General features: G+C 32.8%; 2 protein-coding genes across 3 annotated transcripts; one reads left to right on the top strand and one right to left on the bottom strand.

The window, feature by feature from the left end:
- Positions 1 to 6,899: 6,899 nt before the first annotated feature.
- On the top strand, positions 6,900 to 18,901 carry LOC120184647 (WD repeat-containing protein 55-like). Its single transcript, XM_039189060.1, has 14 exons — positions 6,900 to 7,031; positions 7,120 to 7,155; positions 7,303 to 7,367; positions 7,448 to 7,686; positions 7,770 to 7,873; positions 8,290 to 8,332; positions 8,432 to 8,488; positions 10,002 to 10,078; positions 10,233 to 10,281; positions 10,366 to 10,412; positions 10,507 to 10,580; positions 18,048 to 18,103; positions 18,367 to 18,487; positions 18,741 to 18,901. Exons 1-14 carry the CDS (start codon positions 6,937 to 6,939, stop codon positions 18,809 to 18,811), a joined length of 1,134 nt encoding a protein of 377 aa, XP_039044991.1. The 5' UTR covers positions 6,900 to 6,936; the 3' UTR covers positions 18,812 to 18,901.
- Positions 18,902 to 19,239: 338 nt separating this feature from the next.
- LOC120184630 lies at positions 19,240 to 20,581 on the bottom strand. 2 transcript variants are annotated; one of them, XM_039189044.1, is made up of 3 exons: positions 20,489 to 20,581; positions 20,352 to 20,414; positions 19,240 to 19,442 (listed from the first exon to the last, which is right to left on the bottom strand). In XM_039189044.1, the coding sequence occupies exons 1-3, from the start codon at positions 20,567 to 20,569 to the stop codon at positions 19,251 to 19,253; spliced, it is 336 nt and encodes a 111-aa protein (XP_039044975.1). In that variant the 5' UTR covers positions 20,570 to 20,581; the 3' UTR covers positions 19,240 to 19,250. The 2 variants fall into 2 exon arrangements, with proteins under 2 accessions (XP_039044975.1, XP_039044976.1); XM_039189045.1 differs by having other exon boundaries at positions 19,240 to 19,376.
- Positions 20,582 to 22,313: the final 1,732 nt, after the last annotated feature.

Genomic DNA, 22,313 nt, shown 5'->3' with positions numbered 1-22,313 from the left:
AGGGAATTCTAGTGAGAATGCAGAGTTTCTCTCTTAGAGAAAAGTAGAAATTAAGAAATAAGGGTTGAAGGCCATTTTAGGGTCGATTCAGGGTATAAATACCCTTCCCATACAATGTCATTTTGGGGAGGGGTATATGTGTATTTATCGCTTAGGTAAATCATTTCTGCAGTCCCTCAGATTTTGTAACTTTATAATTTAGTCACTAGAAATTGATTTCTATGTATTTTAATTTGGTTTTCGAATTTTATTTTAATTATTTTTTAGTCACTAATTGTATTTATATATGTTTTGGGTAAATATGAGATTTAGTCCTTTAATTTTAATAATTTATATTTTAATCCCGAATAATGATTAAGGCTAAATTACCATTCCAGTACCTAGATTTCATGATATTTCTCTTTAGGGCCATAAGTTTTATTACTTTACAATTTAATCCCCGGATATTAATATTTTTAATTTTAAATAATATTACAGGTTTATTTACAATTATAATACATAATATATTAAGCATTTACTATTATTGCCTTGATATTTTATAGTTTGATAATTTAATCTCTAAAATTATTATATTTATTATTTTGATCCTTTATTTATATATTTATATATTTATTTTATTGTATATAAATTCAGGGAAATTTTATTTTTTACAAGTAATCAATAAAAAATATCTCATTAACTGGCTAGGAAGATATTTTCGAGGATTATTCGTATAAAATAATATCCCTTTTATTTTTCTAAAACATGTATCATAATTTAAAATATTATTCTAATTTGCCAATTTTCATAATTAGATGACATATAATCATGTAAGTATTAATTTTGGGCGTTGTAGGGTGTTAATCCTTCCTCACACTCAACTGACTCTCAAACCTGTTTTCAAATTTAATTTTTGGTCAAATGCAGATCAAATATTTTTATCTTTTAAAATTGTTTCACTTAAAATTATTTTAAAAGATATTTTTAGGTATTCGGCTTACCTAACCCAAAAGTCGATGACGACTCTAAATTTGTCTATTTATTTAAAACTCAACATGTTCCAATATTAAGTCGGATCGATTCTTGAAAAAGCCCTAAAAAGCCAGCAGGTACCATTTCAACAATTTGAATATATATATATATATATGGTGTGAATATAAAGTAATATATGTTAAAAGATTTTCAACTGTTTGAAAATGAACACACATATCCCTACGTATTTGGTTCTTGAACTTGGGACCTAAATATCAATAATCAAACATGAATAAGATTAATATATATATGTCATATCAAAATTTATGCATATTAAAATTATATCAATGTATCAATTTTTTTATACGTTTCTTAATCAAACCTAAAATTATTTAATTTTTCTTTATTAATATAAAATGATTATAAATAGTATATATTCTAAACATTCTTATAAAAAAGAAAGATAATAGTTGGAGTACATACTGGAACCTATGCTGACGGTTTAATCATCACTAATGTTATATTAATATAAATACCAACTCTATCAATCATTTCTAAACTATAGGAACAAACCTTAAAAGTCATTGTTATTCTAATGCAATGTTGATTCCATTAAAAATATATTCAGTATATAGTAGTAAACTTATATTGACGAGAGTCAGTCAAAACATTTTCTACGTAAGTGTTCAATTTTTTTAATACTTTATAAATATTGTAATTTTTAATCATTTATAATATATTCGTATGATATTTTTTAATATTATTTTTTGGAATTTTTAATTGTGTTTTTATTTTGGGTAGATTACAGTGATGGACAATGAATTATTAGGCACTTTTATTTTAGTCACCAAACTAATAAAACTTACATTACAGTCACTAAACCTTTAATTCATTTTCATTATGATTATTATCGTTATGAAAAATTGATGTAACATGTTAATGTATTCTTACCCAAAATAAAATCTAAGGTTTCAAATTCGTAGTCATCGCAAATGTCAAGTTTTTGATGAATGGAGTGGTTGTCGGTCAATCCTAGGGAAGGCTCTATTTGACCCGAAGATAAAAGTAGTTCAACTTAAAGATGAACGAACAACTAAAAGTGATAGGTTAAAAAGTTTTAACTTTTAGTTTGAGTTTAGATTTGAGGTGATTGGAAGGTTTTCCTATGAGTATGAACTGAAGGAATGAAATGTAATAAGAAGATAAGTTCAATGATCTTTTCAATCGAACAAGCCATCGAACGGTGACATAAAAGACGATGAAAAGAGTTGTGGTGACTATCAAGGTTTTTTTAAGGTTTCTTAGCATACCGCAACGGTTGTCGTTAATGGTTTAACAACCTAGTGACCGAAATGATTTTTTTATAATAATGACACCAAACTAAAAGAATGTGCGAGTAACTATGATTGAATGTATTATCAAACAAATTTTAAAACTATCACGTTAGTGTTTCTATTAGCTACTAGCGGAAACTTAACAATAGATCATTTAATTGACACCCGAATAAATTAATTAACAATTTTTTTAATTCAACAATTAAGGTATATCAGAATCAATAGTTTAGTGAAGTTAGAGTAGTTTACCCAAGAAATAGCATGGCAACCTTACGAGCAGGACTGCGTGTAGGAGTGTGTAAACTGATTTGATCCGATCGATTTAATCTATTAATTCGTTAATTCCATTAAAAAAATTGAATATCTAATCTGAATAATCAGATTGAATACGGGTTGGATAAATTCCAATTTCAAATTAACTGAAAATCTGAAGAAAAAATGAGCTTTTACATTTTAGATAGTTTTTAGCCCAATAAATGTGTAACCCTCTAACTCATTAACCCATTAAAACTCGATAAAAAATATGATTTTTTAAAAACAAAAACATAAAAGTTAGGATATTTAATTATTTATTGTGTGTAAGTAATTATACATACATACATACATACATACATACATACATACATACATACATACATACATACATACATACATACATACATACATACATACATACATACATACATACATACATACATACATACATACATACATACATACATACATACATACATATATATATATATATATATATATATATATATATATATATGGTAGATTATCGAATAAGTTACATTAAGTCACAACATATAAAATTATTTTTTGTCAAATTAAATCTTATATTCGGATCCAAATATTTGAATATTCAATTATTTTGAATCGAATATAAATTATTATTTTAGATATCTAAAATTTTTAGATGTAGAAATTTTCAGATGAGATCTAATATCCGAATTTGCATATTGGTGAGAAATAAATGCAAATGTCAGGTTGTTCAGGTAGACCCAACCTTCTCCTTATATCTAAAACTAAATAGCCACTAGGTTCATTAATAACCTTTATCCTTCACATTCTGAGAAATTAATAATATTTGGTTTTCTATCTTTTCATCTTCTAATATAATATAATATAATATAATATATAATAATATATATATAATATAATATAATATATAATATAATATAATATAATAATATATATAATATAATATAATAATATAATATAATATAATATATAATATAATATAATATAATATAATATAATATAATATAATATAATATAATATATTTAGAGAAAATGAAGTTAATCCTGAGATTAGCATTTAAAAGATAAGTACTAACTGTTAATAATCTCTAGTACAAGTAATTAAAATTTTTAATAAATCCTATTTTATTAAATCGTGAGTTAAATATTTGTTAAGAGTAAATTTTTTTTATTTTTCTTCTCTAAATAAAAACAAAATGAGTGGCAACTAAAATCAGTACCTTATCGCTCGCATTGGTTACATGGTGCTGTCCCCTTCATAGCCTTCACACCGGTTGGTTGAAATTTTATATAAATTTACTGTATTGATCTTATTATATTTTTTCTAAAATTTTATGAACTTATTTGTTATATAAATTTTTAGGACCATTCATGATAGAAGCAGTTATAAAGTTCGCATCAACTGCTCCTATTCTACACTTCTAGTGTAAGCCATACGTTAACACTACATCACACCCATTTTTCTTGTATTTTTGAAATAAATATCAATAGATTACTACAAATGTTTTTTTTAAATTAATTATTGGTATCCGATGTATTGATCAATTAATCTAGATAGGGTACTGGTAGAGGCAAGGGCGACCTTCCCAATCTAGTTTGCTCGCGACCTTCCCAATCTAGTTTGCTCTATTCACAAACGCCAGGTTTGAACCTTGACATTGCTTAAGGAATCTAGTATCTCATCCTACTAGACCAACTGATTGTTGGTTATTACAAATTTTTTTCTTCATTAAAAGTCAAACATTTTAAAATTATCACACAACAATTAAGTCTTGTTAAATTTATTCAAGTAAAGATCAAGTCTTTTTTATATAATGTATATTAAATTTTAAATTATATATTTTTTAAGTAATAACTGATTCATATAAATATGTCAGTATTTATTTAATTTTATACTTCAGATTAAGGAAAAGTGTGTAAAAAACCTTTATTCAAACATATTTGGAAAAAATTAACCCTTGTTTAATAATTTTTTTGTAAAGTTTAATATTTATATGAGTAACTCTGAAAAGAAATCCTAATTATAACATTTATCCTAAGAAATAAGTATGAACATAAAGATAGGGGCATTAAGGAAACCCAGTTTACAGTGACTGAAAAAGTCAGTTAGAAGAAAAAAATAGTGCAAATGAAATGAAGCAAATGACTTCTTTGATGGTACAAAACCATCCAATCCTAAGGTCCTACTAGAAATGATACTAAAAAATGCCATAGATGACATGGCCTCTTGAATGGACATAATTTTTTATATGAGGATTAAAAGTTCAAAAAATTGTGAGTAATCACATTTAGTTAGTTGGTCAAGTTGTTTATTTTTATTTCTTCGTATTTATTTAGGTTATGGGCTCTAGACTAATTAGGAGAACTCTTCTTCTTTCTCGTAGAGTTTCGTTTCCCTCTCTTTTAAGTGATATCCAAAGCTAAATTCACATGATATAACTTAAATGATTCTCATCAAAATCTATGAGTTTTTTTTCCAATTAACTACTTATATTTAATCTATTGATTGATTAATTCAGATTGAGTTTTGCTGAGACCCATTATGAGATGATCCTCCCAACTAATTTTACTCCAATCGCAATCACTAAGATTCAAACTCATGACTTTACTTCAAAAATACATTGTCTTATTCCACCAGATCAATTGATTGTTGGTCTATGAATAATTTTGTTTCAGCAAAAAGAAAATTGAAAAAATAACTTCTAAAAATTGAATAATATTTTTAATTGTGAAATTAGTTAATTTTTATAACAATAAATATCTAAGTTAAAATGTGTGGAGACGCACAAACAATAGTTCTGTGATCAAATTTTTCTATTAAGTAGAGAGATATTAAATTTTCATGGTAAATGTCAAGAATTAAACTCACATAAAGTGAGACAATAATAGTATATTTGACCACTCGACTAATTAATAGATCTTAGGTTCTCAGTGACCAAAATATTTTTATCTGCATGTGATAAAGAAATGAAATCTTATTGACGTTTTTATAAAAACAAAGTCATTAACCAAAATAGAAAAGGGACAATAGCTTGGTGACTAACAATGTAGATTACTCTTTATATTAATATTTAGGATAAACTATGCATTTAGTACTTAAATTATTAGTTTTAATCCATTATAGTACCTAAATTTTCAAAAAGAAAATTTCAAAATCATACTTAACGTTTAATTTTTATTTCATTTTAGTACATTGTCGTTAAAAACTTAATGGACTGACTGACGGGACATAGCTCTAGTGGATAGACAACCAATCCGAACAGTGGATTACGAGAGAATGATGAGTCGACCAACATAGTATAATTTCATGCCCATCAAACGATTGGCGACGGAGATTGGAGGATGAACAAATTGATGAGTACATCATTGATTTGGGGAGATTGGAGCATTTCCCGGTGAAACGGAGGCCGAAATCCCATTCAGGGGTCAAAAGGTGTAGGTTGAAAAGTTTGGGCTTATTCGGCCGATAGATACAATAACCAACAACTATAGACTCGACGACCAACAAGTTTGTCTATTATGTTTTTAATGTCGATGTACTAAAATGAAACAAAAATTAAATATTAGGTATAAATTTGAAAAAAACCAAAAGTTTAGGTACTAAAATATATCAAAACTGATAGTTTAGATACTAAATGTGTAGTTTATCATAATATTTAATATTTAAATATTTTATAATTAAAAATAAACATTTTAATTCATATTAGGATTGGACTAGCCTTTGGGCTCAAAGTCTTTGTCCAAATTTAGCTCGAATTGGGCAACCCACCAAATACATAGACAAATATATTAAATATCAATAAAAATATATTTTTAAGTTAGATTAGATATAATTTAAACATTTATTTTTACTATAAGTCTTTTATTAATTTAACTTTAAATCTGTATGCACAAATCAAATGGTTTATGTGATAAATGAATTGTTGTTGTCCAAATATGATTTGATTTTTTAGTATAATAAAATACTAATTTATTTATTAGAAAATTAATAGATTAATAATTTATCATATTTTATATTATCTATTAGTAAATTAGTATTTTTTAATGAAATATTTTTTTAAGATAACTTCTGAAAAAAAAAATATAAAAAATTAACAAGTTGTTCGTCAACTTATCAAATTGAGTCGGACTTTACTCGAATTAACTATTAAAGTCTCGAATCGAGCTCAAATTTGAGTTAAATCATCTCAAATCAAAATTTTATCAAATTTTAACCAAATTTAATTCAAATTACTCAACTCATTAATAACCCTAATGTAACATGTTAATTTGAACCAACATAGCTAAGAATTGTAAGACCAATACCTTAAACCCTGGCGCTGCGTTGGAGGTGCAAGTAAAGGAAGGGCTTGAGAGGTGTAAGTAAAGGAAGGGTTTGAGAGGTGTAATGGAGGCTGGCTTAGGGGAAATCCCATTTGGCATCGATTTTCATCCTTCAAAAGAACTCGTCGCCGTTTCTCTCATCACCGGCGTCCTTCATCTGTATTCCTCTCTCTTTCCAGTTTATTCCCCCTCTTTTAGATGATATTTCAAGTATAAATTATCAATTGAGTTCGATTCTCTTTTACAGATTCAAATATAACGCAGATAATTCATCGCTACAAAGGTACACATTCTATCTTTGTTGTTGAAGCAATTTCCATTTATCACGTGGTGAATTTCCAAAGGCTTTCTTGAATTTATTTGCTGTTAAGACTTGGGAGAAGTATCTTGGTGAATTTTAAAAGTTTTCTTTAATATATTTGCTGTTAAGATGCTTGGATATTCGAGCTCATGCTGAGTCCTGTAGAACGGTTCGGTTTATCAATGGCGGACAAGGTAAAGCATTTTCTTTTGTTGTCATTATTTCTTTCAGTGGATTTTTTTCTGATGCTGATTGATTGTGTTTGTGGATTCAGCTGTGGCGACTGGTTCTAAAGATTGCTCTATTCTAGCCACGGATGTTGAAACCGGATCAATAATTGCTCGTCTCATGAGTGTGTTCTCACTTTCTTTTGGTGTACATTGTCGTTTGATTTTTTATTTAAATTGGTTATTGAAATACAATTTTATTTGGATGTGCATGAATGCTATCAATAGTTTGATTAATCTCACAGAGTCAACTGTTGCCTCTGGAGATGATGAAGGCTGTATTAAGGTTCCCTATTACTTGGTTCTAAGGATTTTATGTGGTCCAAATGGTATGTTAAACATGTGTCTATCTGCTTTCCTTCTTTGCAGATATGGGATACCCGACAACGGTCATGCTCTGGCTCCTTTAATGCTCATGAAGACTACATTTCAGATATGAATTTTGTACCTGATTCCATGAAATTGCTAACAAGGTATCTGCCTTTGCAATCATCTTAAAATATTTCCCATTTCTGAACTTCTGCGAGATCTTTCAAAAACTATTCTGATTTAGGTCAACTGACGATTGCAAGAGATTTTTGTTTCCTTCTTCTTTCCAATTAGAATTGATATATGCGAGATAAATGCCAATTGAAATTATTTGTAGCTCAAGAAGATGCTTGTTCAAGAGAAAAATGAGTGTTTTTATTGGGAAGATTTTAATAAAAAAGAAGGGATAAGAATAACTATAATTCTTTCTTTTCTTTCATTATTCTCCTTTTGCAGTAGATCTGATTTACTCCATTTTCCTTCTTTACTTTGTTCTTGATTACTCTGTCATTCCTCTCTACGAATGTCCTTCCTAATGGTTTTGTCTATGCTTAACATTTCTTTATTTCTTATTGTTAAGTGGAGATGGGACTCTATCTGTTTGCAATCTTCGAACGTATAAAGTAAGCTCTTGCTTGGAACCTTTCTAAAATGTACATGTATCTGATTGCAGTATGGATTTGGACATTTGATTTATTGATTCATTTTTCTATTGATCATAGGTTCAAACACGCTCTGAATTTTCTGAAGATGAGCTTACTTCTGTCGTCGTTATGAAGTTATGTGCATTCATTTAATTGTTCAATGATCGGATTTTATGGCTGCATCTAATGTACTTTTGGCCAAACCTCTCTAAAAGCCACTCTATCTTTACTAAATTTGCATTTTAACCATGTTACTTTACTTTATCATTTCTTCTATCGCACTTACATTATCAGGTCGGTTAAACCTCTCGGATAACTGAATATGTAAAGCCTTCATAAAAAATGGTGATGTAGATAAAAAAATTCCAAACTAGTGACATGGGAAGGGGGGGGGGGAACCCCATTTCGCTGGTGATGTGGTGAAATAGGAAAGAAGTTATTGCATTCAAGCTACCATGTTTTAAATAACAGAGATTTTATATGAGACTTAATTATTGTTTTTCATTGATTCATTTTTATTTTGAAGTAATTCATTTAATCATATATAAATTTATTTTTTCATTTAACCATAGTTAAACTTTACTGAATGTCATAATAACTGAATCTATTGTAGTTTAATTTAGATTAAAGGAGACCTGGATTGAATTTAGTTTCATTTAAGAAGACAAAGAAAAAGGTTGGAAAAGGATAAAAGAAGTGGGTAGTTGAGTGGGGGGTTGGGCCCATGCTGGACCAATGAGATAGTGTTGAACTATTCTGTTATCATCCCTCGTGTGATAGTCAGAGGCAATGGATGTTTTGGCCACCCTCTCCAAATGCAAGCCCAAATTATCCATCACCTGGAAAATAAAGTAGCAACAATTAACAGAGACTTCCTATCAGTAAGATTTTTTAATCCAGACTTGTGAAGATTGAGAATCAGATTCCTAGGGCATGTGAGGCATTTGTTCATCTTCGAAAATTTTCAAGTTGGATTCAGTGGGATCCAGTTTTTCTTCTTTTGATTTTACCATTTTAGACGGTGTTGCCAAGGGTGCAAGGTGCACTCCTGGGCGCTAGAACCTTTATGTTGCCTCAGGTGCAAAAGAAGCGCCCACTTGAGTAAAGTAAGGCACAATATGTATATGGATTTGTAGTTATGTGTGTGCACACACACACATATATATATATATATATATATATATATGGAATCCTTGCTTGCAAATGTTAAAGGTTTTGGCTCTCTGCACATTTCCCAACACCAATCATCATAAAAGTACAAATTGTACTTTATATGGAATCCTTATTTTTGTTGTACATCAGCATAGATTATATGGCAATTTAATTGCAAAAATACCATGGACCTTTTTCTTCTGAGGGTTTTTGGATAATAAATTTTGATAAAGGAAAGGAAACAAAATAGGCTGTGAGGAATTAATTTCTGGGATTATCTTGGTTCTGCTTACTCTGAAGATATGAGAGAAACTCTTTCCTTTCTAAGAGAAATTATTTGTCTTTCCATTCATGAGTAATGGTGTTTTCTGTTAAAAAACAAATAAATGCATTGCTTATAATAACTCATTATTGTGAGAGTTTGAATATAGTTCTCATAATCTAGCTTTCCCTTTCTTGTCCCAACTTTATCTTAGTATGCCTTTTATAATGTCAGAATGGTCGGAAAGTTATTTGTGGATCACAAAGTGGAACTATGCTGTTATATTCATGGGGATTTTTTAAGGACTGCAGGTATTGTGCATTACAAAACAGCACTTGCTATTTCTCTGAATCCTCCATGATTTTGAATTACTTTCTTCCCTTCCCCCACCCAACCTTCCTCTCTCTCTCTCTCTCTGATGTTTTCACCATATGTTGTTCCCTAATAATACATTTGGTTGTTTAGTGATCGATTCATTGATCTTTCTCCAAATTCTGTTGAGGCCTTGTTGAAGGTAAGCTGGTTTCCAGATTCTTGTAGTATCAGTTGGCTTGAGATAATCAATAAACATTTTACATTTTAATATTTGTTGTGTCAGCTTGATGAAGATAGACTCATTGCAGGCACTGAGAGTGGACTCATCAGGTGAGGCATGAGCATGGAAGGAGATATTTATTTACATGTTGATTTGATCTGCCTTCTCTAACATTGATTTAAATTTGTTTGGATTTTTCCCCAGCCTAGTAGGCATATTACCTAACAGAATCATACAACCAATTGCAGAGCATTCAGAATATCCAGTTGAGGGACTTGGTACATTTCGTTCCCCCTTTCTTATCAATGTTTTTGTTAACTATGTTCTCTTTTCGACCTCTAGGTACAATTAATCTGACCTTTGGGCATGGCTAATTTTACGAAGGTGTCTCTTTTCTATGCTGTTATAACTATCTGCATTTGATTTCAAAAGTTAATAGCAGAAAGTAGCATTTTGATACAAAAGCAATTTCTCTTTTTTAGAATTTCAAATTATAAAATTTGACAAAGAAAAGTATTATTTTACTTATATTTTGAACCTTTATATTTGGGTTTGTTGTTCCTTTTAACTGAATGTAAAATTGTTCTGTTTGTCTCTGCTTTATCACAAAAGATAAGCAAATGGCAAACATACAAATGCTGGTCTCAGAAGTTGCAATAAAGCAGTGCCTATGAGGGCTATAATTATAGCTGTTTAATGTTGGCATGTTTTATGAGCTTTTGTCTATATGAACGTATGTTACATGTGTTTGCTTTATTAGTAAACTAGGAAAGCAAGAGGCCAATATTTAAAAGCTGGTGTGAAAAGTGAGATGCTGGTTTTGCCTAGTGGCCGCTTAATATTAGCATGCTCTATATCCCTGTTCAAGCAGACAAAAAACGCCATCTTTTCTCAGCGTCCGGGCTTACTTTTATATAACGGTGTAAGAGGTGTTGTTAATTGGTGTTCTCATGAACAACCGACTACACTCTTAATTCAAAATCGGATCTGTGCTTTAAGCTTTGTATTCTTTGCTCTTAGAGTTGGTCATTTTCTTTCTATGCTTTTTTTTTTGATAGGAATAAAAGGCCTCAATAAACCCCCTTGGTGGTTAACGGAACTTAAAATAGTCCTTATCCACACAAGGAGGAAAGGAGTGCCCTAGGATTCAATAAACTCAAATATAACAAAGTAATACAAACCATCTCCTCAAGAGATATAAACAAAAAGAAACAGCCCTTACAGAGCATAATTCAACCAATACCCGCCTTAGCTAGGACATCGCCTCTATATTGGCTGTCCTACTAACCCAACTAATAAAACCTTCAAAAACACTAAGCTTTTGAATAATGTCTTTAACTATTTGAACATAAACAACAGGACAAGAGACCACATCCTTAATCCAGCCAACTGCCACCTGACTATCACTCTCAATAATCAATCTATCTTTAACCCTATGACGAATAGATTCAAAAAATCTAAACCCTTTAGGATAGCCTTCAATTCCATTAAAGTGGGGCCCCGGACCAGCCGGCTCTTGAAGGAGCCAAGAATCGAACTAGACATGTCTTTCAAAATACCACCTAAGCCACTCCTCTTCCAATCACTTGAGGTAGCCGCATCCACATTAGTTTAACAAAACCTTTTGGAGGAGGGGACCAAGGAAACACGGTTGAAACCCGATAAGAATGGGATGAGTAGGAATCCACTATGGAAGGGTCAGCAATAATATCATCCTTGGAAATAGTAACTTGAGTTTCCTTAGCTAGAAACCATGAAGCAAGCCTGCACCTAGCTAGAAAGAAAATCTCTGCTCGGTCAAGTTCCCTCCTTCAAACACAATAAAATTCCTGGTCTTCCAAATTGTCCATAGAACAGCCAGGAATAAATGGCCAGATAAGAGAGTTGGTCTTCAAGTCATTCCAAGCCAATAGGAATCTTTTTAGCATCTGCATGAAAAAACGACTGAAAATTCCAATATCCCAAGATTTCATCCAAATTGGCCAAACAAACGAACAGGAAAAAATAAATGCGATGAAGACTCGTCTTCAAGATTACAGAAAGAACACAAAGTATCATTTATGCCCCGAACACCTCTTAACCAAAGCTGTCTTGACCGCCAATTCTTAATATAACTTGCCAAAGAAAAGTCAACTCTTGGAGGCAACGACCCCTCCAAACATTATACTTCCAAAATTTAGCTTCCTCTGAATCGGGAGAACCCGAATAAGATAGGTTGACACATGATTTCACAGTGAAACCCCTTCCCCATTTCCCCTTCCAAAACAGTCCATCAGTGGCATCAGCAGAAATAGAGAAATCAGAGATAACAACCATCAAATTTGCCCATGCTCAAATTCCCAGTCATTCAACTCTCTCCTCAACTGAACATTCCAAATCCAACCCCTGAACTGAACTCCCCAAACTGAGATAATCTTCCTCTTTATTTACTGCAATAGAAAATATTCTAGGGAACAAAACCATCAAAGGATGATCCATGTCCATTGTCTTGCCAAAACCGAATGTTCCTCCCATTGCCAATTTTAAAGCTATATTTACCTCTGATACTACAGCCCAACGATCAGCATTATAATGATTTCACCATACTCCCACATCCAGGATAGTTTAGGAGAGACTTTACTGTCAAAACTGCATCAAGGAAGGATCCAATTATATTTGATGCATAGCATTTCCCTCCAAACCGCCTCCCTCTCAATAGCAAACCTCCAAGCCACTTTTCCAAAAGTGCCTATTCACCACCTTTAAATTAGGAACCCCCAATCCTCCTTCAATTTTTGTTTACAAACATCGGACCAGCTTACCCAATGTATCTTCTTCTCCCATCACCACCACCCCACAAAAAATTGACATGATAGAATTTAGAGTCTTGTAAACTGAAGCTGGAACCTTGAACATTGACAAAAAGTAAATCGGGAGTGAGCATAGAACTGATTTAATTGAACTAGCCTGCCTGCCAGTGACAGAGAGGAGCCTTTCCAGCCCGCTAACCTCTTATTAAAGCTTTGAACCACTGGATCCCATAGAATGTTGGAGTTCCTATGTGGACCTAGAGGGAGACCCAAATATTCTGAGGGAAAAGAGCCCACTGAACATCCAATCATAGCTGCCCAACCCTTAATTTCCTCTTCCTTTAAGTTCACTCCAAATAATTTACACTTCTTTAAATTCAGCTGGAGACCAGAAATAATCTCAAACACCCGAAGAACCCTCTTTACATTCAAGATCTGTTTTTTCCGACGCCCCACAGAAACATAATAAGGTCGTCAGCAAATTGCAAATGGGTTAAATTAAAATCCCTCTCGTCTTTTCTAATGACAGTCCCGAAAAAAGCCCTCGTGAAACAGCCTTCGCTATTAATAGATTCAATAGTTCCCCAAACTAAATTGAACAACAATGGAGGACAAGGAACAGCCTGCCGAAGACCCCTCGCCATAGGAATTTCCTCAGTAGGAACCGTTCACCAAAACTGAAACAGTCGCTGAAGTGACACATTTCGAAATCCAACCTATCCATCTAGAACCAAAGCCCATTTCCTTCATTATTCTGAACAAAATAGGCCAGTCAAGAGTATCATATGCCTTCTTGAAATCAGCCTTAAAAACACACCCTTTTAAACCATTCTTCCTCCAAAAGTCAATCCCTTCATTTGCTATAAGAGAACAGTCCAGGATTTGCCGACCGGGGATAAAAGCGAATTGACTTGGACTGATCAAATCTGAAATGCAGCTCTAAGTCTTCTGACAAACATTTCGAGAGTATCTTATACAATCCACCAACAAGGCTTATAGGTCTAAAATCGTCCAGACCAGCAATGTTAGAAATCTTAGGAATAAGAGTGATGAAAGTGTGATTTACACCATGTTCCCATACTTCCCCAAGTAAAAATTATGAAGAATTTCATAATATCTACCTTAAGGAACTGCCAAAACTCTTAAAAAATCCCAAATTAAAGCCATCAGGACCCGGAGCTTTGTTGCTGCCACAAGATTTCACACTTCCACAATTTCCTCCTCAGAAAACTCCTGTTCTAAGAACTGCTTTGCTCCAAAAAAATTCTGGGAAAATCCAGATTCAAATCATCAATCTCTAAAGTAGTTCGTTCATTATAGATCTTAAAAAAATATCTTTAACTATGGCCTTAATTGCCGTTGGGTCTTCAACTCCCCTTTGAAGTTTAAAGCAAGTAGAGCATTCCTTTTATTCCTAATCGTAGCACAAGTGTGGAAGTATTTAGTATTGCGGTCCCCATCAACAATCCAATTAGTTCTCGAGTACTGAAACCAGATCTGCTCCTGAATCTTGTGAAGCTTCCACAATTTGCTCTTAGATTTTCAATTCAATTAATACCTCATGTCAACAGTTCCTGCTTCTGTTGAATGTCATCCTATCAACGAAATCTTCTTCTCTAACTCAGAAATCAAAGCACCTGGATACTTCTCTTGTTCCCAGACCACTTCTTAATTGCATGTTTGGTGTTCCTCATCAGACTAAAAACGCCTGCCTCATTCTGACTATCCTTACCACTCTGAAAAGAAGAAACAACAGATCCTCAAAACCCTCCTCATCCATCAAATAATTGAATAATCTAAAGGGTTTTCTACCCCAGTCCACCCCTTTATTCTCCAGACTATAGCATTATGATCTGACAAAGATCTTGGTAGAAGCGACTGCACACGCCGGAAACAGCTCTAGGAAACGACAATCAACCAAAAAAAACGGTCCAATCTAACAAAAGTGGGATTATCTTGGTTATTACACCAAGTGAACCTACCCCCGTTCAAAGGAAGATCAATCAAGCCCGTATGAAGAATGAACTCATTAAAGATCTCCATGAACTCTACTTGACCCTTCCCAACTTCTCATTCTTGTAAATATACATTGAAATCCCCTCCCACACAAATGGGATAAGTCTGTCCACTAAGAAAACTGCTCAATTCTTCAAAAAACCAGATTTCTCCTCCTCCACTGTGGACCGTAGACATTAATGAAACCACACCCGGATCAATACTCCGAAGTTTACCGAAAGTAGCTATGAATCTCCTGCTAACAAACTGATTCCCAGCTCAAAAAACATTGTCATCCCAACACCACAACAGGCCCCCCGCTGATCAACTGAAGGAGATTCCAAAATTCCTTTTAGTTTTAATTCCACTTCTCCTAAAAAAAGACTTCCTAAATTTCTCAGTCTTAGTTTTGCAGCCAAAGAAAAGTAGGATTAAGTTGGAGACTAAATCTGAACAGCCCTCTTTTTCTCGTTTTTCCCCAAACCCCTAACATTCCATGAACATATTACTAGCTTGTCATCATCAAAAAGGAAATAGGTGCAGACACACTCCTCAATCAACCAATCCATTATTAACCCATTTACGCTTTCTCTAAAGCTATGATTTATCCAAAAAAGGCTTCTTTCCCTTCCTTAAAAGACACACCAAAAGCTTGCTAACCTCCCAAGTTTCCACCGCTTCTTTCAACAGAATCGAAAAAGCTGAGGAGGATGCTGTATCAATGCTCACTGGTCTAGGGCTTCACGATACAGGATCCTTTTAGTTCTTCTCTTCCTTCTAATCAGCAAACCAGATTTGGACTTTAAGCAATCCCTTTGAAAAGTAACCTTCAATCTCCCTTCCTACAACTCCCACCCCATATCCATTGTCAAGATAAGGATCAAGATCCCCTCAGCAAGTTCTTGTGATAAACAGAACTGAATATTAGTACTGGAATCACATCTAGCCCCTTGCTTAACTACGGCACCCCTGTTTCAGACGAGATGTTCAAAAAATCCATACCAGTATCTTCTTTCCCTCTGACCTGTTGTAAACCCTTTTGCAATTGCTCAGACTTCTAGTTCCAGCACATTTACTCTGTTGTAACTCCCTTCTAGAGCGAAGTAATGCCTCCCCTTGAGTTGTTATTTGAACCTGTTCCAATGGTCTTAAATTTTCTTCTTCGGGGTCTATCTCTACACTAAATGGCTTCTCTACAATTGGACTCGATTCCATACCTTGGACACTCCCCTGCTTTTTCTGATAAATGAAGTTTCAACCAATTCCCCAAACTTATTAATGTATATGCTGGCCCAGAATAAAACCCGAAAAGTTTTGACCCAGACTGCCCAGAATCTTCAGAATGGGCCTGAGATCCATCAGCCGAATAATTTTGACTTCTAATCCCAAACCTGCATACTCACCAACTTTAAACTTTCCAACAGTATGACTTTCTGACAGACCACATTTACTTTCTGACAGACCACATTTACTATCTTTCCTATCTAAGGAAAGTCTTGCTAGCTGTCTGTCCTCACTAGCTCCTCCAGAAACACGAAACACTCCCTGGTCAATCCAATTGTCCACTGACAAACGATTTCCCCTTCTGCGCAAGTCTCACCTTCCCCATGAACTGACAACAATCTGTCTTCATCCTTCTCAGACATCCTCTCTTCAAAAAATATCTCACCGGAATCCTCCACCGGAAAATTATTGAAAAACGAACTAGAATATTCACTAGCTGATCCAATCTTGATACTTACTTTGTATGATCTTCCATACGATCCAAGAGTAATAACCTCTGGAACATCAAAAGGACTTTCCACCTTCAATAAGATTCTTGCCATTGTGAGATCTTCTCTTTTCCTTGTATTATCATGGATATCTACCACACTGCCCCATCTACCAGCCAACTTCTCGAAGAAGGGTTCATTCCAGCATAACAAGGAACACCTTTTAATTCCGCCATGCAGAAGGCACTGAGAGTGGACTCATCAGGTGAGCATGAGCATGAAGGAGATATTTATTTACATGTTGATTGATCTGCCTTCTCTAACATTGATTTAAATTTGTTTGGATTTTTCCCCAGCCTAGTAGGCATATACCTAACAGAATCATACAACCAATTGCAGAGCATTCAGAATATCCAGTTGAGGGACTTGGTACATTTCGTTCCCCCTTTCTTATCAATGTTTTGTTAACTATGTTCTCTTTCGACCTCTAGGTACATTAATCTGACCTTTGGGCATGGCTAATTTTACGAAGGTGTCTCTTTTCTATGCTTATAACTATCTGCATTTGATTTCAAAAGTTAATAGCAGAAAGTAGCATTTTGATACAAAAGCAATTTCTTTTTAGAATTTCAAATTATAAAATTTGACAAAGAAAAAGTATTATTTTACTTATATTTTGAAACCTTTATATTTGGGTTTGTTGTTCCTTTTAACTGAATGTAAAATTGTTCTGTTTGCTTTATCACAAAAGATAAGCAAATGGCAACATACAAATGCTGGTCTCAGAAGTTGCAATAAAGCAGTGCCTATGAGGCTATAATTATAGCTGTTTAATGTTGGCATGTTTTATGAGCTTTTGTCTATATGAACGTATGTTACATGTGTTTGCTTTATTAGTAAACTAGGAAAGCAAGAGGCCAATATTTAAAAGCTGGTGTGAAAAGTGAGATGCTGGTTTTGCCTAGTGGCCGCTTAATATTAGCATGCTCTATATCCCTGTTCAAGCAGACAAAAAACGCCATCTTTTCTCAGCGTCCGGGCTTACTTTTATATAACGGTGTAAGAGGTGTTGTTAATTGGTGTTCTCATGAACAACCGACTACACTCTTAATTCAAAATCGGATCTGTGCTTTAAGCTTTGTATTCTTTGCTCTTAGAGTTGGTCATTTTCTTTCTATGCTTTCCTTGCTGGAATTATTTTCTCTTTCTCCCTGATTGCTGAAAATGCTTGCCTGTTTTCTATTTGTAGCTTTTTATCATGATAGAAGATTTCTTGGTAGTATATCACATGATCAGATGTTGAAGGTGTGTATTTCTCTCCCTCTTTGGTTGCTTGAAAACTAGAAATTTACCTCGTATATTCTTTGGCATATGAATGATTGCATCGTGCATGGAGAATTTTCGTTGGCAAAGTCGTAAACTGTATGGAAGTTATTCGCTGCAAAAATCAGTGTGACGGTTAGCACTTGTAACAAGTGGAGCCAGTAGCTTGGGATAATCCAGATGCTTTGGTGGATGACTTCATTACATCTGACTAAAGTGCAATGTAATTTATTTATGTAATGCAGTTGTGGGATCTAAATGATATATTGCAAAGTTCTGAAAGCACTGTAAAAGGTCAAGATGCCAGCTCAGACACTGATAGTGATGAGGTGGAAGTGGATGATAATCCTCCTCGTTCTAAGAAAGGTATGCTTGCTCTCGTTTCAACCTTGACAAGACATTTTCACTTGAAGACTTTTCTTAAGCTAATATAAAAAAATTAGCATCCAAGTATCATCAAGAATTCCCAAAGTTGGCATTCAGTTCATTAAATGGTTTCATGTTTCTTGTATAACATGACATAGGTTTCAACTGTAGCCATGGAGAATTGATATATAGTTGGAAGAACATTAGAACTTTGTTGGATGTCTATGATTGTGATTAGTTGTGTTGTTTGCAGGGACAAAGACTAAAAATGCAAATAAAGGAGCTGGTTTTAGCGGTTCAAATACCTTTTTGGCAGATCTTTAGAAATTTTGGAGGGTTGGTTGGTGGTTTTACCCATGATGGGTGCATCCCCGTTGCCATCAAAGAGTTTATATAAAACATGATTTTGTTATTATTATGTATGATTACTCTTCAATAAAAAGTATGTATGATCTCTCAATCATATTTTATATTATAGTCCAAATAATTCGTGCTACACACACATACATGTCTAGCATTTCTTTTTCTTTTAGAAGGGGGGAGAGTTGTTTCAACTGTAAATAAAAGAACAAATGAAATAAAACGATTGTCAACCAGAATTCCACCCTGCACAAAAGTATTATTATATTAGAAAAAACGGGTAATTTATATCAAAGATAACTCGATTATTCATTACAAATGAATCAATGAAAATTAGTGACTCATTTGTAATATTACGAATAACTGAGTGACGTGTATTTTATCTAAAAACAAAAAAGGTAAACTAGAAAGGAGCAGAAACGACGTCGCGCATTCCTTGCAAGTCCAGGTCTTGGAAGTACTCCATTTCATTGAGATCCATGGTGGTATCTATGTTATCTCCCGCAGGGCAAACCACCGGCTCTAATCCCTGTTCATCATCCCAAAGGAAGGTATCTATGTTATCTCCTGCAGGGCAAACCACCGGCTCTAATCCCTGTTCATCATCCCAAAGGAAACAACAATTTAAAACAACTTTTTTTAGTTTTCTGATTAAAAAAGTGACTAAAATTTATTGAAAAATAGAAACAATACAAAGGTTAAATTAGTGTACAACTAACAACTCTTCATGCACTGAAGATAGAAACTTCGTTTCTAATGAAACTATTACAATTATTGTTTATATATGAAGGGCCTTAATGAATGCACCAAGAAAATTATACATGAATTATTTGAGTATTTATAATAACCACCTCCTCACTCTAAAGTTGGAGGATAATCAACCTTCCATAAATTTATATTTAAAAAATACTAAATATTACACGAACCAAGCGACTTTGGTGGTAAAAATATTATTATTATTTTTTGAGGTATCAAGTTCGAGTACTACGAACGTCAGGAGTACGAGCATTCAAAAAAATTATCTTTGTATTTACCCCAGATTAATAGAAAAACTATACTAAATAGTAAATACATTCATCCAACACAAACTAAATTTATGTGATTATTGTTTTAACTATATGTGATTATATTTTGCTTATATACTTCAGTGTATCATAATATCTTATATTTTATTAATTTTAATTTATATTTTAAGCATATTATTCGTATTACTGTTTCATATATCATGTTTAGGTCCCCGAAATATACTTCCATCACGTTGCTCTACTTACATATATATATATATATATATACAGATTTTCTGGTAGAGCTTTCAAGTTTACAGTTCCAACTGATAATCGATATACCATGCCCTATACGTAGACCGTTGTTATTATCGTATTTAAAATATTATATACTCATAAAACCTTAATAAATAAAATAATAATCTTTTGTAATGATAAAATCTAATCAACAAAGTGGTGTTTACTTGAGCTAAGTTGAGGGGAGGGGAAAAGATTGTTACCTGAGTGAAAATAGACATGGCTTCTTCGATGGTTCTGGTACTCACCACATACATGGCAGCCTCCTGTTTCAAAACTCAATCCAGTCAAAACATATTCAAAGATAAATAAATGAAGGGAAAGAAGGTTAAAAACATACCCTAGCACCTTGGATTTGATCAATACTCAACGTTCTGGGCTCGCACTCGATCGAAGATGTTCTATGAAGCTGTGCTTCCATTTGTCACTGATCCTTTTGTCCTTGTTGAAAAAACCTATCGTGAATTGGATTTCCACCCAAAACCTTCGTGTGTATATATATACATACACACAGAAAGGGTTGGGATTTTAGTTAAACCGCACTACGTAATTGTGTAACGTGGCACCGTTTTACCTCGGACGACGTGGCCGCATTTCGGTAGGTCGACGTACCACGTGGTGTCCGATGAAGAAGGTCCTGGTCAGACAGGACGGAGCTTAGGTTTTTTTAGGCGGTTGGGTAAATGGCGTATGGCACATGAACCAATCAGGGATGACCACGACCTTGTTGGGAATGATTTTGCGTGGTGGCCTTGGATTTGACCCCATGTCGACGAATACGTGGGTGAATCATGGTGGGGATTTTTGTCGTCATCGGGTCCACTTTATAGATAGAGCGTCGAATTTCATGCACGTGAACCACATTTTTTTTATTTTTACTATTTTCCAGTTAGGTTTGATTTGATGTGATGGGTATCGAAATTCTATTGTATTATAATCTTAATATATAACTAAGGAAAGATATTATCGATTTTTTTTAATATTTTCAGTAAAAATTTACTTAAATCATTATTATTTCTACGTAAAATATTAATGTTTATTAACATTTCAGGTAAAGCGCCCAATAATAATAAAATATGTAAAAAATAATGTTTTAGGTAACACTTTACCGTATATGTTAACAAAATAGGTAAAACACCCAATAATAACAAAACCGATAAAAATAATAATATTTTAGGTAATTTTTACTGAAAATATAAAAAAATAATAACAAAACTGATAACGCCATTTATTAATTGTATATTAAGACTGTTGCATTCACGAACTGTTTTTATTTTTACTATTTTTTAGTTAGGTTTGATTTGATGTGATGGGTTAAACTAACAGTTTTTATTTTTACTATTTTCTAGTTAGGTTTGATTTGATGTGATGGGTTACACCAACAGTTTTTATTTTAAAATCAATCTAATCACCTTAAATTAATATAAAATTATGAAAGATGTTATTAGAAACCCAACATTTCTTAAAATTTTTAAACTAAAATTATTATTTTCATATTTTATAATAGTAATACATAAATGCCATTTTAAAATAAAAATATAATGTTTATCATCAATTATTAAAATTTTAATTATTATTTTTTTTATAAATAAAATAGGGAGAAATGTGAAGTGGGTGAAATTCTGGATGTGTTTGGGGATGTGCATCATACTCGAATCCGACTCGATTGGGTTGAGTTTTTTAAATTGGGGTTTGAGTCAGGTCAAATTTTTTAAAGGTGATGTTCAGATCGGGTCGGATTCGGTTTTAGGGTGAAAAATACCAGATCCAACCCCAAAAAAAATATAATTTTACCTTATATATTTAAGAATAATTATAATAATATAACTCTATATATTATTTTTCAATTAAATTACTAATTTTATTAAATAAAAATAATATTTTATTATTATTTCGGGTCGGGTCATATTCAGATTTTATCTCAAAAAGTCGAGTTAAATTCAGATCAGGTGAAAAATATAAAAATTTTAGGTCGCGACCATGCCCATCCCTAGATGTGTGTCACCAAATCCTTTACCTAGTACGTTAGAGCACTATTTGTTCTCATTTCGTCGAACCTAGTTTACCACCCTTACTTTGACTCGCTAACGTTAACAACCAAAATAGGGAATATGAATTTTTAATAAAGTTATATTAAAAATTTAAAAGGTATTAAATTAGATGGT

Source organism: Hibiscus syriacus, unplaced genomic scaffold, assembly GCF_006381635.1.
Source record: "Hibiscus syriacus cultivar Baekdansim isolate YM2019G1 unplaced genomic scaffold, ASM638163v2 tig00112925_pilon, whole genome shotgun sequence".
In the NCBI taxonomy this organism is placed as follows: Eukaryota; Viridiplantae; Streptophyta; class Magnoliopsida; order Malvales; family Malvaceae; genus Hibiscus; species Hibiscus syriacus.
The sequence above is the reverse complement of the archived record's forward strand: the minus strand, read 5'-3'. Positions and strand labels throughout refer to the sequence as shown.